This window comes from Chinchilla lanigera, unplaced genomic scaffold, assembly GCF_000276665.1.
Source record: "Chinchilla lanigera isolate Chin_1 unplaced genomic scaffold, ChiLan1.0 scaffold00049, whole genome shotgun sequence".
Lineage (NCBI taxonomy): Eukaryota > Metazoa > Chordata > Mammalia > Rodentia > Chinchillidae > Chinchilla > Chinchilla lanigera.
Window position 1 is genome coordinate 3,938,821 of NW_004955450.1, and position 21,984 is coordinate 3,960,804.

A 21,984-nucleotide genomic window follows, 5' to 3' on the forward strand; every position below is an offset into this window, starting at 1 on the left:
GGAAGCCGGCGCGAGGAGTGGAGTAGCGGGGGCGGGCGAGGAGGGGGCGCAGCTCCTCCCGGAGGTGGCAGGAGACCCGCGTCGGTGTGCCGAGCGACGGAGGGGGAAGTCGAGGCTCCCGGGCGCTGGTATCGGCTGGGATCCTCCGGGGGCCCTTAAAAACCAGGGAGAAATGGAGGGGCAGGGAGTCCCTGATGGTGAGCTGAGTAGAGCGCCCCGGGGAGGGGCAGCGGATCGGGAACCTCGGGTCTGGAGGTGGAGGGAAGGTGGGCAGGAAGATGAGGGAGTGGGTTGGCTGCAGTAGGGGACTTGCAGAGAAGCAGCAGTGCCTCCACTAGAGCTGGGGGAGGAGGGTGGGTTTGCCGAAGAGGGTGGAGTGCCGGGCGTCCGAGGGTAGCGGCTGGGAGAGCAGAAAGGAGTTTCTAAATAAGGAGAGGAATATGAGCAGCGGATGGGAAGAAAGGGTTGAAACCGAGGTGGGGGAAATATTGGAGAAGTAAGGGCGCCTGGCTGTAAAGGTGGGGGTTGGGGGGAGACGAAAAATAAGGGAAGGGAGTAAAATGCAGGAGGCTGGGGGTGTCACGTTGGTTTGCGGTGTGGAGAGTGAGTTTGGGAAGGTAGGGACCCAGCTGCAACTGCAGTGGTGGGATTGAGGGCAGTTAGGGCGGGAGAGAGACGGAGGAAGTGGATTTTGAGATCTAAAAGTTTCAAGACTAAAGAGATGCTATTTTTGAGAAAGATGAGAGTGGCCTTTGGGATGTGTGCAAGGTACAGTGGAAAATGAGGGAATTGAATTTTGAACTGACGCTCTTTAGAGAAGATGGAGAAATGCTGGGAAGTCAGGCGTGGGAGAATCTAGACGAAACAGATTCTGATTGAAGGCAGGTGTTACAGTTCAGCTGCTGATTGTGAACCTGTTTCTGCGCTTGTAGAAACAGCTATTGAGGTTTGACAATATTTCTATATGAAAAAATTATGGAGAGTCAGTACGGGAGAGTGAACTACAAATTATTTTATAATCTGTTTCTTCATTGTTGTGCTAAAACAATAACTTTTTAAAAAGGGGTGAAATTTACATGAGTTTAATTGAAAAACATCAGTGATAGAGCCAGTGGAATTGAGTCTTGTGTGCAGAAACTGGGCTTACATTGCTGAAGATTGCAATAAAAGTCTTAGCAATGAAGAAACATTATTAGTTAAATATAAGTGTTTGTTGTAACCAATTGTACTATTCACATCTTCCGTGTATTTCGTGTCCTTGGATTATCACTGCAGGGGTCAGGAAGAAAACGTTTTTGTGTCTCATACTGAGTATGGTAACTATATTAGGTATTTGTTTTTTAGTTTTTTCCTGTCATGTGTGAAGGCACTGTGGAAGGCAGAGTAGAGTTAGTCTGATTTGTCTTACCAGTTTTTCATCTGTCTTGACGTGAGTTAAGCCTAATTCTGATTTCAGCTATTTGATTTATGGAAATAGTGTGGTTTCATTTTGCACAATAGATGGTAGATCCTTGGTTTTACGTGTTATATCTCAGCTGGCATAGTTTCTTTCCAATGATTTATAATATGGTGAAATTGTAGTTTCTTAGCAACTAAAGCAAGCTTTTTGGATAGGCCTAGGAAGACTCATCTGGCTGCTCCCAATGATATGTGTTCTAAATACAGCAGAGTACAGCCTTTCCTTTTGAAATGAGCTTGAATTCAATCACATGACATAACCAGGAAAGTGAAGCTGAGCCTGCTGTTGACCCAAATGAATGTAAATTTAATTCAAGGAAGAAATGGCTATTTTTTGAGTTTAAGTTTATATAGTTAAGGGTGCCATTTTATTGCTTTCAGTAGCATAGTCTATGAAAATATTCAAGCTTTCAATTGGTAATAGTTCTGCAGTGATCTGACTTCATGTTAGAAAGTTTTTGTTACAGTACTTAGAAAGGGATATGATACTGTCTGTACAATGTCAAAATGCTAGAAAGGTTAGATTAGCTATTAAAATGATGCTTTGAAAGAAAAGGGTTTTTGGGTTTGAGGATGTGGTCGTTTAGATGTTTATAGGTAGCATGGATTTTTTTCAGAAGGCCTCTGTTGTCATTCCTAAAGTGAAGAATTTGAGCTGAGTGACTGTCATGTCCTCTTCTTCTCTATAATGAGTCTAGTGGTAATCCCATTGCCACAGGGATTCAGGGCTTTTGTTCAGATAGATTTTGTTTTCCAGCCAAATATTTAGACTGGTAAGACCACAGTTTCAAGTAAAATACTTGTTGGTTTTGTTATGTATTATCAAAAAATAGTTTATTTTGTCCAGGTGTGTTTGTGTACACCCTTAATGCCAGTACTCTGGAAGGCTTAGGTTGGAGGATAACAAGCCTGGGCAATTTAGTGGGACACTAGGGGTGGGGGGAGTGGTTCGCTGTAGCTTGGTGGTGTGGTATGCCTATGGTTTCAGCTGCTTAGAAAGGAGGCTGTCAGGAAGATCACAAGTTGTAGGCCAACCGGGCAGTTTAGTGAGACCTTGTCTCCAAAACAACAGAAAGTCTGGGGATGTAGCTCAGTGGCAGAGTGCTTGCCTAACATGTCCAAGGCCCTCAGTTTAAATGTGAAAAAAAAAAAAAAAGATTCATTTTAAGGAAGAAATTTGTAAGCCATTCAAAAACTTCATACTAAGATCCAGTGAGACCAACTACACAGTGTAATGTGGTCAAGAGCACAGGGTTAGCGTACACTAATAAAGGAAGAAAAGGAGCATAGGCTTTGGACACTGGTATAACTGGGTTTGAATTCCAGCTCTATACCTGAGTGATCTTAAATAAGATAAGCTACAGGTTTATCTGTAAAATAGGATTGTAGTGATGTCAGTCTCCCAGGGGTTGTGTGAAGATTAAATGAGCTAATGGCTGGCTCCTTAGAATTAGCCCTGCATAGTGAGTCTCAGTAAATGTTAGCTGTTACTATTCTTACCATTGAAAAAGCAGCATTAGCCAGGCAATGTGGCGCACACCTGTAATCCCAGCCCTGAGGAGAATCACTGAGTTTGAGGCCAGCCTGGGTTACAAATGAGTTCAAAGCCAGCCTGAACTGCAGCGAAACCATGTCTCAAAAAGACAGGAAAAAAAAAACAAAACAAGAAAGAGCAGCATTATTCTTTTTCATGTATATATTGAACACTTTTTAATGCTTCTGTCATTTTCAGTAAAAGTAAATAGGCTAGTTGAAGATCCCCACACAAGGATTGTGCTTTTGCTATTAATATAACTTTAAGAAAAAGTGACCAGATATACCATTTGCAGTTGTAAATCCTGGTGAGGAAGTTCTTTTCTTGTTGTTTTTTTTCCAATACTGGGAATCGAACTCATGACCTTGTGCTTGCCAGGCAGGCGCTGTGCCGCTGAGCTAAATCCCCATCCCCAAAGACTTTGCATTTTTTAATTTTTTATTTAACTTATTTATTTATTTGGGACCGGGAATCGAACACAGGACGTTGTTTGCCAGACAGGCACTCATGCTGCTGAGCTACATCCCCAGCCCAGGAAGTTCTTATTTCCGTCTGGTTGAGAGATTTCATACACTACCACCACCACCTGTAAACCAAATATCTTTGCGTATGGGCCAGCCATCACCTTTTCACAGAATACTACTGTGATAAGAAATAGAATGTAGTACCTGGCACATAGTGGGAGTGTTATAGATGAGTGAATGTCAGCTGTAAAAAAGTTCATTTTGAAAATATCAAAGTGAAGCCAGGCATAGTGGTGTACGCCTGTAATCCCAGTAATTGGCAGGCTGAGGCAGGAGGTTTGTTGTGAGTTTGAGACCAGCCTGGGCTACAAAGTGAGCTCAAGGCTAGCCTCAACTGCATAGTGAAACCCCGTTAAAAACAAAAACGGGCCAGGGATATATAGCTCAACAGCACAGTGCCTGCCTGGCAAGTGCAAGGCCCTCAGTTTAATTCCAGGTACCAAAACAAAAAAAAAATGGATAGCAGTGGAAGATGATGGGAAATCAAACAAATTTAACTGTTGAGCTATATTGGAAGAAACCATTTTGCTTGGGTGATACTAGGTAGTTGTGAACACTGCAACAGTGCCAGTATCTGCATTAGACTATTCATCAGTCTTTTTCTTTTCTGTCAAGTTTAGCAGTTTGGTATTGACTGCATCTCTTCTTTGTGTGAACTGAAACTTCATCTGTGGTAACTATGGCACAGATATGCCAAATGTCAGGTAACAGATTTTATCATAATTAAGCCAAATAATATTTGCCCAGAAGTAGTTTGCTTTGGAAGCAAGCCTTTGTTAAAGAGGTCGTGGGCCTTCTGCCTGCAGGCCACTTACTGAAGTGTCACCAGCGATACAGTGGAGCACACAGATATGAGTGTTGGACAGGGTCTGACAAGAAAGGCCACGCTTCTACTTCAGGACTTGCTCCTGCGTTTGTTTTACAAGGTACTGGGTCCAAACTGGAAATACAGAAGAGTTTTTTTTCTTTTTTCTCTTTTGTGTTGGCAGAAGCAGTTTAACTCATGAATGTACTAAGGCTTAAAACAAAGGAAATAAAAACAAATGGGAATGTGCGCCACAGTTCATGTGTTGATGTTCATTATAGGTCTGATCTTGTATAAGTTATTAAGAGCCTCATGAGAAATTAGACTTTAGAATAGATCACTTTTTTTTCTCCTTAATACTGTTTTGACATGAAACATTTTTTCATGTGAAACATACCTGTAGACATTAATAAAAGGCAGCTATTTTGTAGTGTCTTTTTCTTAATTTTGTTTTTTAAATAAAAATAATTAGGTAACTAGGATTTCAGAGATGACCAGATGTGACTAGGAATGTGCTGTCAGTGTGGATGGACGTTGTTTTAAGTAAGATGTTTCATATGTAAACTTTGAAACTCCGGATTGGGTAAGGTTTTTTTTCCCTCAGACATTTTGGGAAGAGATAAGGTGCTAGTGTCTATTAAGAGGAAGTACCTGTATGTTGAAAAACAACAAACATTACAAATGTTCAGTGAACGTCTAAATAAAGTTAGGTAAAGAAGTTTTAGAAAAAGTGAATTTTGTGAGAACTGTTCTGATGCATTCTATTCGATGCTATATTTACAGTGGGCGCAGTCTGGACAGGCTCAGGGGTAGAGATGAAGTTGGGAGAGTGGGAAGGAGAAGACAGGCTGCAGTAGCACAAGGAGAAAAGCAGGGAGTGAGAACAAGGAATGAAATGTTCATTGAGGAGCATCTGGAAACAAGCTGGCAAAAGAATAAATAAGTAGACCAGGGACCTCTCCAGGAAATGGATACATCAGAATTAAAAGGGTGGTGCAAGAGCTGGGTGTAGTGTCGCACATCTGTAATCCTGCATAGCTTGGGAGGCTGAGGCAAGTCAAGGCTAGTTCAGACTACGTAGTGAGATCCTGACTCAGCAGTTTAAAAAATCCCCTAAAAGCAGTTAGCTTGGTCTTCAGTATGCCTCTTTAAACAAAACATACAGATTTTACACAGATGCCACTAATAATACAGTGCTTAATTATAAGATGCGTTTGTAAGCTTGTTTGTGGATTTTTCTTCAGAAATTAAAATTTTAGTGGGTAAGGATTAACTTTGGGAAGACAGGAAACTATAAAGTCACTCAATTTAAAAGATAATGTAAAAACATCTCTGTGGATACTGATGTCTAAATTTGAAAGTGAACACAAGTGAAATGTGTCTGCCTTTGAAGAGTTCATTCCTTTAGGAGTGGGAGTCAAAATGTGTGCCTAACTTCAGTTTAGTGTGTTAGCTAAAATTGAAAGTAGCTTTAACTGTGTTTGCTCTTGTATTTGTAGAAACATTTATGAGTCAAACCTAATTAATTTGAGGTTATTTTGACCTGATCACTCAGAACTCCTAATTGGTCTATGTACATGGAAATGAAGTTTACTTATAAGTATTCACATTTATTTGCACAAAGTTAAGGGAGACATATTTAATGTCCCCTCAGACACCCGCTGTTTTTTGTTTTCTTATGGTTTTTTAAATGAAAGAAAAAGTCTTACCTGTTCCTTAAAACAATACAGTTAGCTTGATAGAAACATCTTGTGTTAGGTTTCTTGTGAGGTGGTGTGCCTGTAATTCTAGCATTCCGGGAGGCTCAGGATCACAAGTTCAAGCCCAGCATGAGCAATTTAATGACTTAGCAAGAGCTTGTTTCAAAATAAGAAAGGGCTGAAGGTGTACTCATTGTGAAGGGCATGGACTCAATCTCCCACACCCTCTTGTCTCCAGCTCTTACAAAAGTACTAAGTGAAAATCTTTTGCATTTCTGGAAATAATTATGGAATGTTTTAAGGTTAGCCTTCCCTAATACCCATAATGTAATAATATTATTTATTAGAGTTTGTGGTGTTTTGCAGAAGTACGTCAATGTGGGTATGTTTTACTTTGTTTTATAAGTGACACACCCAAGTATTGCTTCAAGTTGACTGCACAATGAAATATAAATGAGATGATGTGAAGTTACTGTGAAAGTGTCAGAGGTTCTGTATTTTATGTAAGGTTTTATTATTAGAAAACATTAAGGCCCACATTGTACCCGTAGTTTTAATCTTAAGCAAATTCATACTATTGATTTTAAAAGTGATGAAATATGTGTGTCAAAAAGGGAAGTCCTTTCTGACACAATACTAAGAAGACATAGTGTTACATATGCAGTAGATACATAAAAACAAATAGGTAAGAATGTGTTTGCATATGTAAGTCATGCTGTAGATTCTTCTTTTCTTCCTGATGGTAGTATTTGAAAACTGATACATTAAATGATGTCAAAATTAGAGAAAAGAAGGAAGAGGGAAGAAAAGATACATGTATATACACAAGATAGCTAAGATAATTGTACTACTAATTTCTGTTAGTTCATTGAAAAGCACAGTTAGTGCTTATATTGTTTGATCGTTTTGCATGCCTATACCTGGTAATCTGAGCAACTACTCTGAAGATAACAATATGCAATATAAGAACCATTGTTAATTTCCTGTCATCTTCTTTTGAAATTCTATATTGTTTTTTTCTCTCTTTAAAATTAAAAAAAAAATTCTCTTCCAGTTCTAAAAGTTACAGTTCTGTTGACCTTACAGCTGAGGCACTGTCTCCAATGGGGAAACGACCCAGGGAAGTAACACCATTTTTAAAGCTTTTTTCACTTACTTTGTGAAATAATAAAAATTGACTTTGAGATGTACACTGTTTTGAAACCTGTCTGCCTGTAAGTTTACGTTAGATAACACTTGCAGTTTCAAGGAAGGCAGACCGTGGTCTGTATATAAAGATCTTGTATTAAGCTTCTGGGAAAATTGCCAGTGTGAATTAAAACAATTAAGAAGTGAAAAATTCTGCCAGGTAGGTAGATATTTTGCATTTGTTTCTGCTGGTTGAAAAGTGGATGGCTAATGGAAAGAATGAAACATTTAACTATTTGTATTTCATGTTGTCCTTTGAGGAAGTTTCTTTTTTACCTATGACTTATTTTCACCTGTCCCTTAAATATTTAAGGTCTCTGAATTTATTCATTGTTGGTAAAGAAGTCCAAGGAACCTAAGTTACCTAAGCCCAAGGAACTTCATAGATTGGTATTCCTTGGAAACAGTGTCTTTAAAGGTTTTTGTTTAAATCTTTTCATTCTTTAGCTATTAATTTGATTCATTTCCTTGCTGTTTTTCTTTTGCATTTTTGTTAGAATTGCAAATGTGCAAGAATAGAGCAAATAATACAACGTCTGTATACCTATCATCTATTTTCAGTAGTTACCAGCCACATCCTTGCTACTTACTAATTAAAAAATAACCTAAAAAATTTACATTCCAAGATAGAGTTTTTCAGAACCTAAAATGCAGTTAGTAGGGCTTAGAAAAAAAAAAAAAAAAGGCTCACATGTAGTGATGTTGAAATAACTTCAGAGATATAAGAGCTCCTTAGAAAAAGGCTTTCAACTTTTCTTTTTGGTCTGTGACCCAGATAGAGTTTGTGATTAATGTTGGTATATAATGTTACATATACAGTATATGTAAGTTTGTGAAGCAGTACCTATTCTTACTCCCTGTGGCTGAATTTAAGAAAACCATGTGATATGACTGACAGATCACCTAACTTGATTCACAAATATTAATGGGCTTTGAAATTCAGTTTGAAAAATAGCATTTTCAGGAGTGGAGTTGTATTTTTTATATGCAGTCTTAGTCTGGAATAATGTGATTTTTATAGCACAGTAAGGATTTTCACAAGGTGCTTATCAGGAGTATCAGCCACATACTAGTGTTAACTAGTCATGAGTAAAGAAAATACGGCATTTTAAAAGTCATCTATTAGTCATTATATGATATATTTTTCCTACTTGAACGTGGGGAGAAAGGGGAAGCCAAAATAATTTGAATATCGTAGTCAAACATAACTTTTCTTCCAATATGCTTGGTTGTCCTTTCTTTTAAATTAGAGTTTGTGTTCCTTATTCCCTAGTCCCTGCCTTTGAGTTACTGGTTGAGTACAGGGCTGGGAGCACTACTGTTTATTCTGAGCTGAATGCTTACTCGGATGCTGTTTGAGGCACATTCTGGTGAGTACAGATCCACTTGAATACTGGCCAAGGGAAGGGAGGGAGAGGGGAAGTGGAATCATCACTAAAGAATCATCTGCCTTTCAAGTTTTAAGATCCTAGAGTAGCAGGGTTTTTTTTTTTTTTTTTTTATAACTTTAGACATTGACTCTGATATGGAAAAAAGGCAACAAGATGTCCTTCTTTGTTGGCAGCTATCTGAAGTACTTCTCAATCAGCAGATTGAAGGAATATGTTAAATTTAATTTGGGATTTTTTTTTCCCCCCTTTGGTTACACAAGTTTAGCAGGTTTGGGGACCGTTATGGAACAGTTGGGGGAAAGAATAGCAGAACAGTTCCAGCGTTGAAATCATATTAATGCTGAAACTCTAGTCTTTCACCAAGGGAGATGAAATAAATGCCCTAATACAAAATAAGAAACTGCTGCCTGGAAAAGAATGAGTATAAAGAGGCTTTGCATAGCTTACAGTAAACTGTCACCCGATAACCTAGTGGTCACTCAGCAAAATTATGGTAGTACCAACACTGTTACTATTTGCTTAGAACTCCAGATAATTACGAATACTTTTTAACATTCAGGAAAAAATGTAGGTAATTCTGTGTTAATAGTAGTTTCAGATTTAAGAGAAAAGCCTGAAGGGGCTGAACTTAGGAAAAGGGAGCACCAAGGAGGATGTGATTATCTATTAATACTTTCAAGGTAGCAGTGTAAATGAAGTAAGGGAATTCAGCAGTCTCCAAAGATGAATGGGCTGTATCAGAGAGCAGAGGCCCAGAGCACAGGGAAAAAGCATAGGTTTAATATTAAGAAGGTGATTTTAATGAAACTAACAGAAAAAGAGTTATTTGCACTCAGCATCATCAGAATCATGGTAAGTAGGGCAAAGAGCTGGTGAGAGGGACCTCATAAAACAGAAAGGAAGCTCTCTTTCCATGACGTGTAATACTTGTTTAGGAGCTCAGCAGGAGGAAAAGAACCTGTGAAAGTGAGTGTGAAATGAAATGCGCTGTTCGGAAGTTGAAAGAGTCAGAAATTAGTTCATTTCTAGCCCTAAAGTTCTATGAGTATGAATTCAAGAAACAGTAGTAGTAGTTTTTTGAGGCAGGGTCTCTCTGTGTAGTTCAGGCTGGACTCCCAAATGCTGGGATAACAGGACCACCTTGAAAAAGTAGCTTTTTAGAGCTGGTACATACCTGTAATCCAGCTACAAAGAAGACCAAGGCAGGAGGATTACAATTTTGAGACCATTTGGACTGTTTAGCAAGAGCCTGTCTGAAAGAAAGGGTGCAGGGGCTACATGAAGCTCAGTGGTAGAGCACTTGCCTAGTATGTGCAAATGCACCCTAGGTACCACAAAAAAAACCCAAAAAACAAAAGAAAAAGCTTGCAGAAATTGTAGTACTTAAAACAGGATTCAGTTTACTATGACTTCTGTAAACTTTTTTGTTGCAATGAAAGTGTTCCAGTCTGTTGGAGCATGAGAACGTACTGGTTCACTAGATCTTCGTTGGGACCTAGTAAAGTTTTTCCTTTGACTATAGTTTTTTTTGTTATATGGTAAATGTAAGCAGTTAAGAAAGCTTCACCACGTGGAAGCACATGTACACGTTAATTCCTGAGACTCTGTTAGTCAAATGTCCCCTGGTGGAAGATTCAGCCTGCCTTTTGGGAGTATGAGGTGGTGCTGTAAAGCCTTGGTAAGGATGGGAGCTCACCCTAGTCAGTCTGAAGAGTGAGGGATGGCCAGATAAAATGTAGGATTTGAATTTCAGATGGTGAGGAATTTTATTTGCTAAATCCAGTAACTCTAATTTGTTCTTTTGCCCTCTGCCTAGCATTTGAAGGACATAGAGGCTTGTAATGTAACTTGCTAAGTTTTGCATACTGTATTAAAAGAAGTCCTAAAGTAGATTTAACCTGAGCAGAATTACCTTATACGGCACATTTTGCATGAGAAAAAATTTAGGATGATGTTTTTATTACATCATAGGTCTATATGTATGTCTGTTCTTCAGCTCAGTTACTTTACATTTGACAAAATTTTTTTGTTCTCTGAAAATTAAAGCTGAGTTTAGGAAGAGGTGAGCAGAGAACCTTACAGTTTTTCACCAGTTCTTGTCTTTGCATATTTAAAACACATTATTTTAAAGTTTAGGGTAAAAAAATAAAAATAAAGTTTAGGGTATTATTATAGGTGATAAAGATATGTGTGAAGCTGTTCAGTAAAGGGTTGTCTTTTTTTGAATTTTTGCCTAGAGGCTTGGAATGTACTGTATTTATATTCTTGGGTTTGAAGAAAAACGTAGCATAGACACAACTGACCACCTCCTTTCCTCTCTTGTGGGTTCAGAATAATTCACTTGCTGAATTATAACCACTTGATGTAAAGAGTCAGAGAAGGTAGATATTAGCTCTACAGACTAGGGATATAATTTCTTTAGAGTTAAATGGGTTTCATAGTAAGGTCTTTTGAGCAGTAGTGTATCGCTGTGTATCAGTAATTAAGTATAAGAGAATCTACTTTGTCCTTTGGGTGTGGGCCAGGGCAGGGGTGGTTACTACAAGAATAATAAGAATAATATACCAGTATAATAGTAATCATATGACCAGTATAATAGCTTTCAGGGAGAATGGAATTAAGTGATATTAAGGATAATGATAACCATATTTACATATTTATTTAAAATATATTTAAAGCAGTTTAAAAAATAACTTGTGGTTTTTAATGAAACTAGAAAATTCATATAGTTCAAATTTGGTGCCTAAACTCACTTGGAGACAGTGTTACAGAATAAATAAGGTAGTGTACTCTGTTACCATTGTAGCATGTAAATAAGAACTGCTAAAAAGGTCATCTTGTGAGGGACACTTTGTTGTTGTCCTTCCCTCCAACCAATTCTTTTCAACCTCCAAGTGGGTGACAACAAAATGAAGTTAAAGTATTTATCTTAAAACTCCTCTTATGGCAGCATTTCTTAACTCCCCTTTACTACCTGAAATAAAGTTTGTAGATTTTTTAGTCTAATTATTAAAGAAACACCTTTAAACAGTAAAATGTAGTATAAAGGAGAAAATAAGGGAAGGTAACTTACTTAGCTTATTCTACAAGTGCTTAGGCATGGCTACACAGGAAGATAATGAAGTAGCATGCTGTTTATATGTAGAGAAATGTAGAATGTGACAGCTGTATTTGCTGACTGGTAGAGTTGTGCTGTAAGGACTCCAGTACTGCAGGTGATGTTGCTGTTGAGGTGATTTCCTGAGAAGGTGAACAGCATTTGGTAAAGTTCCAAATGTAACAAAGAATAGTCTATCCTTACCTTACACAGTAATTGTATTCCTGGAAGATGGAGTGATGATTAAAACTATGCAAGAGTACTTCTTATATTTAAAACAGTTAGGTTCTAGGCTCAGAACAAGTTTTTCATCTTGTCATTTGAAAGTTGTGTGGGAAGAGGAACTATTCTTTGTTGTGTAAGACTTGACTATTTGGGATATTGAGAGCCCTTTGGGCCTATCCCATAAGGGTGAATAGTGCCTTCTTAATTACTGTGTCAGCCAAAAATGCACCCACAAATTTCCAGTGGGCCTTAATGAAAGGTAGAGAAGCTTCCATTGAGAATATCTCCATTTTGTGCCTGTACTTAAGTACTGTATCCTTGACAGGATTGTAACACTGGGTTCCTGATAGCCAGAGCCACACTGTTTTTCGGAATGGAATAAACAAGGGGAGCAACTCTTCACTGGCCTTTATTTTGTCAACAAGCATTAAAGCGCAAGAGCTAGGCAGAAGTACCATTTGCTGACCTGGAGAATACATGCTTTGAAAATGCTGAAAGTTGGTCTTGTGAAAATGCTGTGTTGGACAAATAAAACTACCAGTGCCCCCTTTTGCAGCCTCTTCACCAAAGTACTATACTATTACAAATTTTGGAGGCTGAGATTGGATTGGAGTCCAGATTTTTGGCAAATCTGTTAATCTGTTTTAGCTACTGTTTCTTCATATGCTTATTAGATATAGTGCAAACCGCACAGGATGGTGGTTAGAATGAGATTGCATAAAGTATGTAGCATGGTTCTTGATGGAAGATAAGTGATTGCTAAAATTCTCTCTCTGCCACCGATACCATACTCAGTTATTTTTTTTTAATCTGTTGTTTGAGAGGTAGCTATGTGCTCCATAATGAAATGGTTATAAAATTTGAACTCTTACAGTAGGGCATATTGGTCCCTTCTTTTTATTTTTTGATGGTATTGGATAGTGAACTCAGGGCAGAGGTGACACACCTGTGGCACACATGCTGAATAAAGCGGGCTGTTTGTATCATTGTGAAAGCTCTAAAAAGTTCACCACCATCACTGACCCGGGGTCTCATACATGCTAGGCAACCACTGTGCTATAGCCCCAGACCTGCCCTCCCCTTTCCCCACTACTGGGAATTGAACCCAGTCAGGGCTTTTACACTGCACTACACCCCCAGCCCGATTTTTATTTTTTATTTTGAGATAGGGTCTTGCTAAGTTGCCCAGGCTGAGTTTGATCTTGTGGAGCCTCCTCCCTCACCTCACAGAGTGCTGGGATTAGGTTTACACTGCCTTGTTTTATTTCATTTTGAGACAGGATCTCAGTAAGGCCAGGGTCTCAGCTGGCCTTGAATTTGAGGTGCTCTTGTTTTAGCCTTCAGAGTAGCTGGGATTACAGGTGTGCACCACCCTACCATACTGGGCTTCCCCTGTAATTTTTAATAGTAGTAAGGAAGTAATTAAAATGAGCTTTTTGCTAAGGTTTGTACTTCAGTGGTAGAATGCTTGGTTAGCATGCCCAGGACCCTGGGCTCAATCCCCAGAACTGCCAAAGAAAAAAATAACTTTTTTGGTTAACGTACAACCTATCTTGGGTGTTTGGGGCCTGTCAGTGTAAAGCTGTTTGGAGCTAGATGATTATTCCACTAAATATGCTGATTCCCTACTGTTTCTGTAGGTCACCCTCCTTAGTCATTCAGGTTAGCTTTCAACATTAGTCTATCTCAGGTAGCAATGATCTTGGTTTTTGAAGTCATTGTGGAAGAGATAAATTGGCTAGTACTGCAGTAATTTATTGCACTTTCAAAATTAGATTGTGCCATAGGAGTGACATGTTTTTATAGTCACTTGAGTTAGAAATTTAGCAACTTGATTTTTACTAGGAAAGTCTGGTGTGTAATTTTCTTCCAATTATCCAGTGAATGTTTTGAAACTGCATTTTTTTGGTTCTTGTAAAATGTTATGGAGGCATATATATCTTGCTGTACATCTTGTTTTCAAACTTTAGCAGCAGGAATTTTTTTTTTAATCTTTTGCTTTCTTTAGTAATTAAGATGATCATCTAAATGCCTAAAACAATTCAAGAAACTTGCCTTTTTTCCCATCCCCATAATTCTGTTGTTCATTTTGGTTTTCCTTTTTAATGAGTTCTGTGTCTTAGTTATATATATATTTATAGTTTCTTTTTTTCTTTTTCTTGTTTTTATTTTCTTCCCCATACCTCCTTCATTCTATCCCAGTTTTTTCTGTTTCTAGGTAAACATTGGCACTTTTAAAGTATTTTATTGGACTCTATTTTAGGCAGAGAGGTGATGTATTGTAATATAAAAGTTTAGATGACTGATGTCATCTGAATAGGAGTATTTGCATATTGTGATTTCTGGGTATTTTTGCATTTCCTAGTAGCTTTTTTTGTTTTTTGAGACACAGTTTCCCTATGTAGTTCAGGCTGGCTTTTCTTTTTTCTTTCTTTTTTTGGGGTGTGGGTGGTCTTTTTGAGACAGTGTCTCCCTGTGTAGTTCAGGCTGGCCTTGAGCTCACTTTGTAGCCCAAGCCTGTCTCAAACTTGCAATGATCCTACTGCCTCAGCCTCCCAAGTGCTGGGGTTACAGGTATGCGCCACCACACCCAGGTAGGCTGGCTTTGAACTCATGGCTATCCTCCTGTTTTAGCCTCCTGAGTGATGGAGGATTACAGGCATGTGCCATCACATTGGGTTCTCCTAGTAGCTGTTGTATGATTTTCTTATGTGATAAGAGATTTTTCTGACATTATTTATTAGTCTTATAATCCTTATAGGTCATAATGTCCATATTACTAAGAAATAGTTCAGTCAGTCATCGAGGCCTAGTTGCAAATGAAATTAATCCCTGATAGAACTGAGGACATTAAGGTGAAAGAAATTCCAGGCCTGCAGCTAGTAATGAATAGCTGCTAGTAATGAACTGTGTGTGAAGCACTTGGTGTGGACTGGCAAATTGTGGTGCTTCCTGGAAGTGTACCATTTAACTGTGGAGTACACATGAAACATTATGATCTGTCTGCTCATAGAACAAATCATTTGCTACCCAGTGGCAAGGTGAGGTGGGTAACCAGATTTTATAGCTAGAGTTTGAAAAGGCAAAATATGATATGCTGTAAAGGGGGAAAAACTCCACTTGAGTATATATATTACTAATAGTTCTTGTAGGAATATTAAACTAGAGTGAAAATTGCTCAGAAATTACCTGAAGTAAGAGCTTCTAGTATGTATATTTCAGGAGCTTTTTAAAGCTTGGATGGGAAAGAATTTGAGTGGAATGTGCTCCTAGTGGTACCTTAGTAGAGTGTCACTTTACCATTCTGTAACAATATCTGTTTGTCATTGAAACAGCTCAAGAATTGTATCAACACTTAAACTATCAGAGTACACCATTGGAAAAACTTGACATGGCCAGTAGTACTAAGTGAGCCAGTGGTAACCAGATACATAAGCCTGTCATTAAATTCTCTGCCTAAATTTCATGAAGGTTTCTTCAGACTGAATTTTCAAAGAATAGTTGTAACTAACTGCAGCAGTCAGGAAGGATAAAACTGCATTGGACTAAGAGACATTTTGATGTGGAAATATTTCATTTTTTGAAAGAAGGGAAAAGTTTTTATAATTAAAAAATTATGAAAACTTCAAAGGACTTACTCATATGTAATAGTTCCAGATAATTAATACCTAGGTGTTCAAAGCAGAATATTGAACAACTTTTTTTACCCATTGTTTACCACTCCTCAAGAGTAAGTACCAAGTTCGTTGTGTATCCTTTCAAAGCCTGTTCTATGCAGATGTATCATCTACATGCTGTGATGCTTTGCATTTAGTAGTACTAAATTATAATTCATCTTAGTATTTATACTGTCCTTCTTGAATATAGTAATTAGAGGGGTAGGAATTTTCACTTATATAAACGTATGGAGCTATTTACTACATCTATTACTACTAATATTCACCGAAAGGAATCATGTTGATGATGACTGAATTCTTGATACTGTATTACTAATTGGGGAAATGCATGACTACTTTGTAGACCCACTTCTAAAACCTTTGCATAAGGGTACCTTTACTTCATGTTCTACTTGGTCAGTCTTAATGCTTGCATGGAAGGACTCCTGTGTATACTTTGTGAAGGCAGTGATTATACTACCTATGCTTAGTCTGTGGTTAAAATATGACCAAAAGACCAAGGTTTCTTGGTTTTTCTTTAGAGGTAGGCTCTTGCTGTGTATTCCAGACTGGCCTTGAAGTCAGTTGTGTAGCCCGAGCTGGCATGGAACTGATGGTGATCCTCTTGCCTCAGTCTTTTGAGTGCTGGGTTACCAGCATGTGTCACCATGCCCAGCTAACAAGATGGTTTCTTTAAGGCAGAAGCTATAGGAAGCACAAAAATAATCATCCTGCTGCTGGGTGTAGTGGCACACACCTGTAATCCTTGCACTCGGCAAGCTGAGGCAGGACAATTGCTTTGAGTTGGAGGCCAGCCTGAATCACATAGTGAGACCCTGCCTCAGAAAACAAAACAAACAGTAATCATCCTATGCAAAATGGATTCAGTAAAGTACTATTTAGTGAAAGCTCTACCATCTTCATGGGGGGAAAAACTACTTACCATTTACCCTGATTTTTGAAATCTAGGAGTATGCAGATGACAGCAAGGTACAGAAGTGTATTTTTCAGTCTCTGCTTGGAAAAGGAAGCAAAGGATGTTCTAATCCCTTCTTGAGGGGAAGAAAATCTTGAGGTTGTGATTTTAGGAATCACCTTAGATATTCACCAGTAAGAACTGGAGATCTTCACAATTCTAGCTTACTAGTTAAGGACACTAGCTTTAAAAGATTGGTCACAAGCTCTGACAGTCTCCAGTAAATAAAGTGTTGCTGTCAGTGAGGCAGAATTGCAAGGGTTGCATGCTTTGGAATTATACTGCCAGGGTGGGCATCCTGTCTTTGCTATCCATAGAATGGGAATACTAAAAGGTATATTGCTATGTACTAAATTATAGTATATGATGTGCTTTGCATTGTCTCACACAAAGGATCAATAAAGCTTAAATCACTGTTGTAATGAATTTGCTTTCTGTGACATTAGTTATGCATTCAGTAATTTTTGAAGCATTTTCCATTTTTTATTAAGAATGCCTACAAAATGTCTCCTTCTGGCCTCCTCTTCTACAGTTGTTTTCTTTAGGGTTATCTTTTCAAAGAAGGGAGGAAAAAACAAGAGATTTCTAGGTTGTTAAATCCTAGGTTTACAGAAAATCTGAGCTTCTAAACTCTTCTAGATTTGATGAGTACCATCACAACATAATTTGAAAAAGAGTAGTTGAGTTGTTTTTGTTTTTCTTTCCTGGTACCGGAAATCGAACTCATGACCTTGTGTTTGCCAGGCAGGCGCTGTGCCGCTGAGCTAAATCCCCAGCCCCCAAGTAGTTGAGTTTTATTCTAACTGTAAAGGAAAATCTCAGATAAAAATCTGTGTTTTATACTGAGTTTTTATTCTCTAGAAAACAAATCACAGAGGTTTCTTTGGTTGTTGTTGTTTTGTTTTTTTAATGAAAAGTGACTTCCAGAGCATCTATACTAAATTCAGATATACCATTAATATGGTTTCTTAGAACATGATTTTGTTGCTGTTCAGAAAGGTAGCTTAGTTCCACTTTTCTAAGAAAAGCCCCCTTGTCACAGAAAGTTTCATGTATTTTACTGTTAGCATAATAATTTGTGACTTAGCACATTTTTAAGTTAATAGGTTGAAATTTATGAAAGAATTTTACCCTTAACCCTTAGTAAGAATCTTCTCACCATTCTTTTAATCAAAACAAGTTTACACATCAACACTTACAGCTTAACTAGAATAAGTCTGTCCAAAACTCTTATTACAGACAAGACAGATAATGAGTGATAGATATACAATAGCAGAGTTCTCTCAGAAGAGCGGGTCAGATTTTGATTTTAACATCTGTACACATTAAGTAGAGTTATTTCTGTATGTTAATATGCATTTTAGAAGTCTCAGTTTAAATTGCTGTGTCTAGCATTTCATTATCATGCAGTTTGATATTCAGCTCTGAAACAGCTGTCAGTGCATTCTAATACCTAGTAGAGAGTCAGTGCTAGGCTACAGTCTTGACCTATAGTCTACCAGGATTTACTATTTCCTAGATAGGTAATACTTGGCTATTACTAAGAGGAGAACTACCTTTTGCAAATATTAGGGCTCATTGATTTTTGTATACTGTCATTTAAAATTAAAGGAGTTTCCTTCTATATGGGCAGTAGGGTCTTAAATTACATACATCATAATCAGGCAAGGGTTTCTGGTTAATGGTAAATCACCTGAGCCAAAGATGGTAGCTACCAAATACTACTGAATGTAGGAGAATCAGATGGAAGATTTGTCAATTTTGATGGAGGAAAAACCCCAGGAGTTGAAGATGCTTTGGAGGATATATTTGATCTGCAATACAATATTTAGCAGTGAAAGGGGTTTTTGGAAAATTACTGATAAGAGTTCTTAAGAAAAGTTCATGAATCACAGATATACCGTATTTAGAGTTGCAAGTTAATTGACCTGAAGTTTTATTCTGGTGTAGCTCCACTCTGATTGCTTGGTCATACAGTATGCCCTCTAAGTTCTCTAAGTCATGCACCTGCAATCCTCAGTTTGTGCCTATTCCCCCATCAGAAGTACTAATAACTTTCCTTTCGCTTTTGTGGATGTCCAACTTTGGATGATAAACTGGTTGCCGCATCTGCATGTGTCATGTCTGCTGCAGGGTATTTGACATGATGAAGGCTTATGAAATTTCCTTCTACGTTGGGCAACATGTCCTTTCTTTCCCCTTAACTCCTGACAACCACTGATCTTTTCACTGTCTCCATAGTTTTGCCTTCCCCAGAATGTCATATAGTTGGAATCATACAATATGACAGCCTTTTCAGAGTGGTTTCTAACTCTTCCTAATAGGCAGTTAAGGTCCCTCCATGTCTTTTCATGACTTGCTAGTTCATTTCTTTTTAATGCTGAATAATATTTCATTGTCTGGAAGTATATTTAATTTTGACATGTTACTGAGCTCAGTATGGTGGCACACTCCTGTAATCCCAGCAATGAGGGAGGCTGAGACAGGAAGGTCACAAGTTCAAGTCCCACCAGGGCAAATTAGTGAGACCCTGTCTCAAAATAAAAAAAAAAAAAAAAAAATGAGCTGGAGATGTAGCTCAGTGGTAGAATGCCCCTGAGTTTGATCCCTAGTACTGCCCCCAGAAGTGTCATTTATAATGTCTAGATTTGCATACTAAATTCTACAAGTCTTTAATTCTTTTAATAAAGGACTGAATGTATGATAAACTCCTACTTCAGGAATGAAATTAATTACTGTTTTCTGCAATGACTTGCTCCACAGTACTGAATAATTTACAATTATATAAGTTGTTGGGGCTGGGGATTTAGCTCAGCGGCAAAAGCGCCTGCCTGGCAAGCGCAAGGTCGTGAGTTCGGTTCCCGGTACCGGAGGAAAACCAAAAAAAACAAAACAAAACAAAACAAAACAAAAAAATAAGTTGTTGAAAAGTTGGGAAGAAATACTAAGTAGTCCTTGGACTCTTGCTTAATCTCACCAAATAAATACATTTTTTGCCATTGTTACTTAAGTTCTGAAAAGTTTTCAGTTTCAACACATTGTCATGGTCCAAACATAAAGGAGTCATATTTGTCTCATTTCATAACTTTTAAAAGTTCAGAATAAGACTCACCAAAGTTCTATTGAATAGTCTCAGTTTTTAATTGAGAGACTCTTGGCAGCTAAAGGGGAGAAGGAAATTTCCCATGCCATTCTCAGAGTGGAAAAATCTCTTTGTTACGTGTTTTGTCAGTTACATCCTTATTTTCTAAAATCATATGTAGTACATCTTTATAGAAGTATTGAAGAGGAGCAGAAGGTAGAAAAAAGAGCCTGATTTCATGAATTTTTATGAGAGCCTAAAATAGGAGTCACTCATTTTGTTTTCCTTAGACATGCCTGGAGCATGTTGTCTCTCGTCAGTACTCTGTACTGCAGAGGAGAGGGTGGAGTTGATTTAGCCTTGAGCTTTAGGCTGAAACTCCATATATTTTCCCTTTTAAAAGTTGTGAAACTTTGCTTGGATTTATGTGTTAGTTTTTTCCCAATGAGAAGCATTTCCAAAGATTATCTTTGGAACCAAGTGATCACTTTCTCTGAAAAGATTGAGGATTATTTGTAAAGGGAAATAACACCGTGCATTCTACCCAGATGAAGTCTTGTGCTGCTTCTGCTGTGGATGCTGTTTCACTATGTTGAGTCTCTGACATCAAGTTGGTGGAAAGCAGCGTAACTGAGTGTTTACCTGACATTGGTACAGTGCTGTCCAGATGGAGGAAGGGAATTAGTACCTAATTTGGGGTGCTTTATCTTAGTAAAAGTACATTTCATTTAGTGGTGAATCATTTGGAAAGAAGTATTGTATAATTATATAGAAAGTTCCAGCCTCAGTCCGTTTTTCACCCTCTAAATGATTTCATCTCCTTTAGTTTCAGCTTTCACCTAAACTGATGATTCCCTAGTGCAGATTTCCAGCCCTCCACTCATTCCTGAATTTTAAATCCTTATTTTCAGATACGTCTGGACTCTTAATGGGATAACCTGTATGCCCTCAAAGCCAAACCCTCCGGCTGCCTTTGTTTATTCTGTGTATGGGTCTGGCTTTACTCCATGGCAGGCAAGTCTGCTTGATTCTGTCTTGTAAACATTTTTTGCGTCCATCCTCTTTTCACCATTTCAGCAGCCACTCTGAGTTAGTTGATACTCATTTTTTTGTTTGGATTGTTGGGAGAGCTTCCTAATCCCTCCCAACCTCCTTCCTTACTGTTGACACCCTTTGCACTGCCGCTGCTCTGTGCATACCCCGTGCTCTGTGAATGTAGCCCAGGTTGCCTAGCTTGGAGTCACACTTTCCATTGCCAGCAGGATGCCTGTCCTTCCCCCCAAATTGGGAGGTCTGAGGTGTATTATCTGTCCTATTTTTCTGAGTAGCAAAAGCACTTAGCACGTGGTTGGGGTTTGATAGCACTCAAATAAATGCTGAATTTTTCACTTAGAAAAATATTCTTGTTCCTTCCACTTCTCAACACTTGCCATCTCATGCTGTCTCCAGTCTAGAACCTCTGCTGCCCCTGCCCCGCCCCTCCACACTGACAAGGTTAGACTTGGATTTCATTGCCCAGGTGATCAGAGTACATCAGTCTTCTCCTCCAGTAAAATTATTTACTTCTTATATATTCTGTTAAAAATACCTGTTACAGAAGTGGCCATTATCGTATTTGGGTGGGGAAGATACTGGAGATCGAGCCCAGGGAATTCTCACTGAGCTACAATCCCCAGCTTCAATTCCCTCCTCCCTCTTTCAGCTTGCTAAGGCTGTGCTCAGGCTTGTAACCCTCCTTTCTCAGCCTGCTGGAGTGCTGGGATTATAGACATGTGCCACCATGTCCCCTTGTACAATATTTTGATTATCGTTGTCTTGCAAGGTTGAGAACTATATTGTCCCTGTGCACAAGTAGAAACCTTGGGTAAATGATAAATTGAAGACATATTCTTAGTGTGTAGATTGGTAATATGAAAAATACAAAGTGCAAGTCATCGTTTTGGAGTCAGTAGTTAATGACATTTTTAAGCGTGTATTATACAAACTAGTGGGTTTCATTTTGACATATTGGTGCATACGTAAACCACACTGTGATCATTTCCTCCCCTCCTTTGCCTTTCCTTCCTCTTTCCTCCATCCCTTTCCTCTTCACTAATAGTCTCCCTTCTGTTTTCAGCTTTCATTTCCCCTCCCCTTTGATTTTGCTTTTTGCTTTTTGTTTTGTTTCTAAAATTTTCCCTTCCTGGATTCTTCATGTGAGAGAAAATGTGGTACTTGACTTTGAGTCATTTCTCTTTACATGATAGTCTTCAGTGGCATCCATTTTCCTGCAAATGACAGGAGTTTGTTGTTCTTTATGGCAATCTTGATAGCCATTCTTGAATAATTCCTTGTGTGTATATGCCACA

General features: G+C 38.3%; 1 protein-coding gene across 3 annotated transcripts in view; it reads left to right on the forward strand.

Moving 5' to 3' along the window:
* The window catches only part of Nptn (neuroplastin), a 64,292-nt gene that overhangs the window by 418 nt on the left and 41,890 nt on the right, over positions 1-21,984 (forward strand). The window contains exon 1 of one of the 3 annotated variants that reach the window (XM_005393597.2): positions 8,543-8,579. The exons of the other annotated variants lie outside the window; for them this stretch is intronic. Within the exon in view, the coding sequence (XP_005393654.1) occupies positions 8,546-8,579 (34 nt within the window). The 5' untranslated portion in view covers positions 8,543-8,545. Of the gene's footprint in view, positions 1-8,542; positions 8,580-21,984 lie in introns of those variants that run through there. 3 annotated transcript variants of the gene reach the window in all.